The 8,237-nt window shown below is 37.2% G+C and overlaps 1 protein-coding gene across 5 annotated transcripts; it reads left to right on the forward strand.

The window, feature by feature from the left end:
* Positions 1-377: 377 nt before the first annotated feature.
* Positions 378-4,724, forward strand: LOC149536683 (Galactose oxidase/kelch repeat superfamily protein). Of its 5 annotated transcripts, XM_089807879.1 has the most exons (4): positions 378-729; positions 897-1,089; positions 2,004-2,093; positions 2,455-4,724. In XM_089807879.1, the coding sequence occupies exon 4, from the start codon at positions 2,966-2,968 to the stop codon at positions 4,373-4,375; it is 1,410 nt and encodes a 469-aa protein (XP_089664005.1). In that variant the 5' UTR covers positions 378-729; positions 897-1,089; positions 2,004-2,093; positions 2,455-2,965; the 3' UTR covers positions 4,376-4,724. The 5 variants fall into 5 exon arrangements, with proteins under 5 accessions (XP_089664005.1, XP_089664006.1, XP_089664008.1 ...); XM_089807880.1 differs by lacking the exon at positions 2,004-2,093; XM_089807882.1 differs by lacking the exon at positions 2,004-2,093 and having other exon boundaries at positions 982-1,089.
* Positions 4,725-8,237: the final 3,513 nt, after the last annotated feature.

Here is an 8,237-nt window from a genome sequence, read left to right on the forward strand (position 1 = left end):
TCTACAAATAACTCTTCCAAATTTAATAGATTATGATAACATGATTGAGACATCAAATACAATGAAAAATGTAAATATAAAATCTAATACACAATCTAATTCATAAATAACTCTTCTTTGAAAACACAATTTATACATTATGTTCATTAAAATGACATGTGAAACCTCAATGTTCATTGAAATAATATAGAATGATGTATGTGATTATTATTGACTTGGCCATTATTAAAAATTATATTTAATTATAAAAATATCATTCTAAAAAAAAAAAAAACAACAAAGAAGAGTAATCCCTTTTACTCCGAGTAGTTAAAAAGACCTTCCTTCCTTTTCACCCATTAAGAAGACAACAAGAAGATGCCTTATCCTCCGATTGGAAGAATGCGATTCTAGTCTTGTTGCCGCCCTCGTGTGGATGAATTAGAACTAGAGCGGCGCAAATCACTACGAAACTGCCACGCAAGCAATCAACCCCAATTGTTGCCTCGGCGTCTGAAGTCCAACTGCAAGCAATACAACAAATTCGTGAATACAAAGTACATAAATACAAAGCCTCGGATATTCGACGTCATCGGAACATGCAAAACCAGAAGAATGCATCCACCGGCAAATAATATCTAGTTGGGGGATCGAGCTAAGGGTTGCGGAGGGTGGAGGTGGAGTGCAGTGCCGTCGGATTTTAGGGGTTTTGATCCTTTTCCGGTCATAAGAGGAGGATAATCTCATCAGGTACGATAAATTCTAAGGGTTTCCGGTTAAATTTTCTGTATTAATTGGAAACTGCTTTGAATGCATGGTTTTCGCCATTGCTTTGCCCGTTTTTATTTTCTTTGCGAGTAAGAATTGTTTTGGAGTGCATTTCTATGAAGAATTAAGGGTTTTGAGGGTCTTTTTAGTGACGGGCGTAGATGGGTTTTGAGGGTATTGCGAGAAAAGACGTTTTCTTATCAGGTATTTTGGCAAATTGACTGAAATTTGTAGAAACTTAAGAGGGATTTTGCACATTGACGGAATTGGAAGTTTCGAGTTGCAATTGGGTTTTTCAAAGTCTGGTACTGTGGTAGCTGTCAAGACGAGAAGCTTATAAAGGTCTGCAGGGTACAATTTGTTTTCCTCCTATGGAATTAAAAGCTATCCATGTTTCTTGTCGGTTGAGTTTGTTTTCCTATAGGCTCGTGTGATAGAATTTGTATTCTTGTTATTAGTTTGATTATTGGAATAATTTGAAGATTTTAAAGGAAAAAATTGTTTTCCTGTTATTTATCTTAAAATAATGGGGAAGAATTCAAAGGTTTCTCGGGCAAAATTTGTTTTGCACCTTTTGGAAGTAATTCGAAGGTTTCAAGGGAAGCTTTTTGTTTTTTAAATTTTAGATGTAGGCGAAAGTTTTTAGCGTATCAATTGTCAAATAACATTATGGGTTCAACTGGAGAGTTTGTTTAGGTTCCCAATTTTGGGGTCAAGGAAACGATTAAAATCCATTGCAAAATTAATTTCATTTAAAGGATGAGAGTTTCTCGATAGTTTGTTCATAATGTAAATACTGAAATTGAATGTCCGCAGATTTTTTTCAGATCTGTTGATTTATGAGGTCGCCAGTAGCGAAAACATTAGGAGAATTCTCGGAGTCCATAGGTTTTGAGGTCATTGGTCATTTAAATTCCAGGAAATTGTGGTATTAGGTTGATTTATTTTGTTTGAATAGGGCATTAGATTAAAGTTTTGGAAATCTGGAGAAACTTTGCAAGCTGATTTCTGCAAACTAGCTAAATACAAAGTTTGACCTGTTTATATTTGGTTGGAAAAATGCCTGGTTACTTCAGTAAGTGAGCAGTCAAAAGTGGAAGTAATTTTTTAAGGATAGAATCTGGTTTACGCTTTTTATGGCCTGTTCCAAGTCTTCAGATAAACTCTTCTCCTTTCTTTATGGTGGCTAGTGTTCTTTTGGTTATCTTCTTTGGATTCGTTAGAAATTTCTTGACTCTGTGATGTACTTTGGGCAGCTGTTTTTGTGGCTTCGGCATTCTGGGCCAGATATTATAGATGCGGAGTTTATGGGATGAATTGTTCAGGGATTAAGTGGAATTAATCTGGTACCATTTGCCTCCGTTATTGTCTCATGGTCATGTTAGATAGCTTGAAATGGTTCTCATTGTATCTGCTTTTTTCCTCTGGAAGCAATCAAGATTTACCTGTTTTTGTTGGAAACCATAGAAAATTGTTTATTTTCCTCGCCATATATCAGTATATATATCAATGATCCTCTCTACTGCATCTGAGTTTAATTTGTTATTGCTAATTTTACTTTCCTTAAGTGAACAGGCTTCTGATTTCACAGGTTTACTACATTTATGGTAATTAATAGCACAGTGCAAAGTAAATATTGTTTCTCCTTGCTAAGCTTTGGTGCATTCTTGATATCTGGCTCATTCAGTGGATAATTTGTTTTGGCAGTTGACATAGTGGTAAACGGGATTATTGCTTCCTATCTTGCATCTGGGCGATTCCCTTAAGCGAGGAATATTTGTTCTAAACAATTGAGGAAGCTTTTCTATTGAGATCTTGCATAGCATGCATTCTACTAATCTCTGTTTTCAGACTTATCTAAATGTGTTGCAATGCTCAAGAAGGGATAGAAATTATGTGAATAGTAACAGTGGACTTTTCATTCTTGTGTAGTCAGATTGTTCAGCTCTATTTACACTTCTTTTATTGTGGTGAAATGCTCAAGAAGGGACAGAAAATATGTGACTAGTAGCAGTGGACTTCTCATTCTCATGTAGACAGATTGTTTAGCTATATTCTTAGAGAGTATCATTGGATTTCTTCTAATCAATCCAGGGGGTCGCGTTCAGGCTACAGTGTTTTCTATGCTCACTCAAAGGCAAGTACAATTCTATTTTGGAGATTGGTTTGACTAGGTGTAGGGCATTCTCTGTTTCTGAGTGAAGGTTTGTAAGTTGCTATGGGTGCCATTTGGAGTTCAGCTAGAAATCAGAGCTTGGAGCACCAAACAAAACCCCAAGTTGATTGTCATAAAAGACAAAGGTTAGCATCTTTTGATCTGGATGGAAGTCCAAGGATAATTTCTGGCCTTCCTGATGAAATATCTATCCAAATTCTGGCCAGGGTGCCCCGTGGATGCTATTCCAGCTTGAAATCAGTTTGTAAAACATGGAATTTTGTGCTAAGGGACTCGGAAATTTTTAAATTAAGAAAAGATATGGGTTTGACAGAGGAATGGCTATACATTTTGTTGAAAGATGAGGAAGAAAAACTTTTATGGCATACGTTGGATCCCATGTCAGGCAAATGGCAGGGCTTGCCTCCAATGCCAGATATTGTGCATGAGGAAGAATCTAACCAATCAGGTTTGGGATGGACTTTGTGGAATGCATTAGGTAATTCAAGTAGCAGACTAACAGGCGTTGTGAAGAATTGGCTTGGACGAAAGGATTCTTTGGATAGAACACCTTTTTGTGGCTGTGCTGTAGGATCACTTGACGGATGCCTATATGTTTTGGGAGGATTCTCAAGAGCTTGTGCTTTGAGGTGTGTGTGGCGATTTGACCCTCGAATAAATGCATGGACAGAAGTTGCATCGATGACCACTGCAAGAGCTTACTGCAAAATAGCCAGTTTGAATAACAAGCTCTATGCAGTTGGTGGAGTGAATAGGGGCAGAGGTGGTTTGACACCACTTCAGTCAGCAGAAGTTTATGATCCAGAGACAAACACTTGGAGGCAAGTTTCTAGCATGCCATTTGCACGAGCTCAAGTTCTGCCAACAGCCTTTTTGGCAGATATGCTAAAACCAATTGCAACTGGGATGACAACTTTCAGAGGAAAACTGTGTGTACCACAGAGCTTGTATTCTTGGCCTTTCTTTGTAGATGTTGGTGGTGAAATGTATGATCCTGCTGTTGATACTTGGGTGGAGATGCCAGTCGGCATGGGAGAGGGCTGGCCAGCCAGGCAGGCAGGTACCAAATTAAGTGTTGTAGTCAATGGTGATTTGTATGCATTGGATCCTTCTAGTTCATTGGACAGTGGTAAGATAAAAATGTACGATCCTCAGGGAGATGCCTGGAAAGTTGTTTTGAGAAAAGTACCTATCCTAGATTTCACAGATTCAGAGTCTCCTTACCTACTTGCTGGCTTCATGGGAAAGCTTCATGTCATCACCAAAAATCCCCAGGATGACATTGCCATTTTGCAGGCTGACACTAATGATCCTGCATATATATCTTCTTCATTGTCACCCTCGTCTAGTTCACTGGCTACTTCTGAGTCTGAGGGTGATGGATGGAAGACAATTGCGAGTAGGAGTTTTGGCTTTGTTGAGTTAGTTAACTGTCAGGTTCTGGATATCTAAGGTCATACGATGCCGACGCCTTTCTCTTACAATGATGATAAACATGGCACTGTTGCTATGCAAGATGATTTACATCATTTAGGAGCTCACTAGAGACGGTCATTTCTTCAGTTCCTCTAAGATCTTGGAACTCATATTCTGAAACAATCAATATTGTGTAATTCTTGCTGCCAGCTAATATCGGTAGCATAATGTATTAATAGGCAAACGCTTTTGTTGCAGGCAAGGATATTGAATACCATCCATTATTGGCAGTCACATGCCAATTCATGGTTAGGGATGCATGTCTCCGTGAGATTAGGACACAGTAATTAATAGTGAATACTTGTAAAGCTTTCTCTGGGTACAACCGTACAATATGTCAAAAATCCAAGTCTTTTGTTTCTTCAGTCTAAAAATGACATTTCAGAAACACTTCTGCTATAAAGTAAAACTAAAAATCGCATATAACAGTATGAACTGATCCATGCAATAGTGATAGTATATTACTTGTTCCTCTACCATGTCATTAATTTTTTGGCTCTTAATTGGGTTTTATGTATCATGGAATTTATAAAGGCTTCAGGAATGGATAAATAGTGTTCTTATAATGTCTGAGATATGCTCTATACAAGCATATACATTAATACATTGAACATGAGAGTAGAGTTGGCTCTGTTGCATCATTTTGCACTTTGTAAAGCGTCAGCCTTCGAATGGATGTCCATCGAGTTACAGGTTTTTGAAGACTAGGAACTCTGGGGCAGATGTAATTAAGAACCTACGGCCCTTGCAGAACATAGAGGCTAAATATGGCTACAGGAAAATAAATTTAATTTATTTCTAATTATGACGGTCAATACCATTTTAATTTGATCTTTATCTCCATAAATTTTGTTGCTCTGTTCCCTCGTAAGTTGTTGGGTTTCATTATGCCCCTTCAGTCCATTTTTTTGGGCCAACATGTTTTCTACTGCTGCAGGTCTTGTTCTACGACGGCCGTATGATATCAACACTGTTCTATCTAGGTCTGCAAGAAAGCCAGAAATAATTCCTCTATGTTTTTGGGTAGGTCCCTAATTCTTATTATACTGAAGTCTAAAACTGAACGGTAAACGTTAAGAGGCGCTATTACGCAGGTGCTTTACTCCTTAAAGGCGAGCTTTGCAGTCCTTAGTTTCTTCAGGTGCACAAGCTTTTTTTAAGTAAATGAGATACTCTCAAGGCTTCACCATACTCATGTCCTATCAAAAGAAAATAATTGAAGTTTTCGGAATTGCACATAAACTAAACCTGAAAGCTAGAAATAATATAAGACTACCAAAAACGTGAGCGCCAAAATTTGCCTTGTCATTTTGTTTTCGTGTATCAAATGCTTCAAAAGTTAATGTTTGTCTTTTTAAATGCTCAAAATGGCGGGTGCTCTTAAAACCTTCTCAAAACAAAAGAACTGGGAAATTTAAAAGCAACTATTGTAGGAAGATGTTTCGAAAGATTTTGGAACTTATAAAATATTGAGAAGAAGTGCCTAAGAAAGGACATGTGATCTGCAATCCTCTATAATTTTAACTAGAAAACCTACTGAACTATAAAGCAACTATTGTAGGAAGATGTTTTTGAAAGATTTGGTAACTTATAAATAATAGAGAAGCGCCTAAGAAAGGAAATGTGATCTGCGATCCCCTATAATTTTGACTAGAAATCATGAAAATAAGTAAACCTATTGTGCTATAAAACAACTACTATAGGAAGATGTTTCAAAAGATTTGGTAACTTATAAAATATTGAGAAGTGCCTAAGAAAGGACATGTGATCTGCGATCCCCTATAATTTTAACTAGAAATCATGAAAATAAGTAAATCTATTGTACTACTAATTGTTAACAAATGACAATGAGAATGGATAGAAATCAAAGTGCATGTTGTTTTTAGAAATGGAGGAATGAAATGAAAGAAAGTGTAACATGATGACAACATTTTCTCTGAAAATTGTTAGAAATTTAATGCGGTTAATCGGTTGCTCTTGGAGCCAAACACCAACCTACCTGCTTGACCCTCATTAACTTGGCAGGTGAGTTTGAAATCCAAATGAGGGGGAAAACATTCCGCAGTAAGACAAAAGGAATGGATCTGATTCATTCAATCGATTAGAGAGACTGGAGAGTTAGAGCAAAGGAAAAGTGCAAAGCACAAAGCAGAGGTAGAAAGATGATCATTAGATCGGAGTAGAGGCTAGAGAATAGAAGGAAGTTTCAAAAAGAAGACAGAGGTTACAGTAGCATGGGTCTTGATCTCCTTGTTCTCTGTGAGTTTGTATTGTTGTCCTAAGAAGCAGTGATTGCTCCGGGTTTGATTGTATGCAGCCATTATAACGGTAAGTTTAAGTTTAAAGTTTTATCAGTTTGAAGTTTTAGTGTTTTTTGGTTGAAGCCAAATGCTCTAGATTTTGTAATAGTTTTAACCTAGTTGAATACAAAGCAAGCAAGCAAGCAAGCAAGCAAGCAAGCAAACATACTTATTGATCCAGTTGATTCTTTATTGTCCTCTTTCTATTCGCTATTGCATGCTCAGTATTTGAGAAGTTCATATTTAAAGCTTCATTTACCTTCTTTGCATTTTAATGATGGAAAAGTTCAGATAAAAAGTCTGTTGGAATGCTCAATTCACTCTCTAACTAAGCCCACTTGGTCATTGTGCTGGTTGCATGTTGAGCTCCACCTCCCTTTGTTGACTGAGCTCACTCGGCATCTACACTGCCGAGTTGCCCCTTTGTTGCCAAGCTCACTCGACTCCTTCGTGTGTCGAGTAACTCAGCAACATCTTCTTGTCACTCAACACCCTCTTGTGTTGAGCAAAATTGTCACTCGGCACCCTTGGTTGCCGAGCAAAATTTTAAGGTTACATCTGATGCTTCCTTTGAGTAATTTGCTGCTACCATGTTGGGAAAGACCGTCTCTGTCATTACTGTGTCTATCAGACTTAATGCTCTCGCATCCTTTCTCCTTGACTCTTTCAGTTGAGTCTTACGTGGGTTTGTGAGGGGAGCATACAGTGATGGGACTATAACATCATTGAATCCATTTATTACAAACTCCCACAAATCTTTAACTACTATTATGGTTTTCATCCTCTTTGCCCATGTATCATAATTTTGTCCATTAAAGGACAGTGGCTACTGCCATATCTTTCCAGCATCCCCTGTCATGTCAAGTATACCCAAAAAATAAATGACCTAACTCACTATTGATGTGGGGCCTCAAAGCTCTAATACCATGTGAAAAATATTAAGAAGAAGTGCCTAAGAAAGGACATGTGATCTACGATCCCCTATAATTTTAACTAGAAATCATGAAAATAAGGAAACCTATTGCACTATAAAGCAACTACTATAGGAAGATGTTTCAAAAGATTTGGTAACTTATAAATAATTGAGAAGTGCCTGATAAAGGACATGTGATCTGCGATCCCCTATAATTTTGACTAGAAATCATGAAAGTAAGTAAACCTATTGTACTGTAAAACAACTACTATAGGAAGATGTTTCGAAAGAATTGATAACTTATAAAATATTGAGAAGAAGTGCCTAAGAAAGGACATGTGATTTGCGATCTCCTATAATTTTAACTAGAAATCATGAAAATAAGTAAATCTATTGTACTATTAATTGTTAACAAATGACAATGAGAATGGAGAAAGAGTGCATGTTGTTTTTAGAAATGGAGGAATGAAATGAAAGAAAGTGCAACATGATAACATTTTCTCTAGAAATTATCAGAAATTTAATGTGGTTGGTCGATTACTCCTGGAGCCAAATGCCCACCTACCACCTAACCCTCATTAACTTGGTAGGTGAGTTTGAAATCCAAATGAGAGGGAAAACATTT

The sequence above is a fragment of the Cupressus sempervirens genome, chromosome 10 (assembly GCF_028749045.1).
Source record: "Cupressus sempervirens isolate cs-2001-9-10 chromosome 10, ASM2874904v1, whole genome shotgun sequence".
NCBI lineage: Eukaryota > Viridiplantae > Streptophyta > Pinopsida > Cupressales > Cupressaceae > Cupressus > Cupressus sempervirens.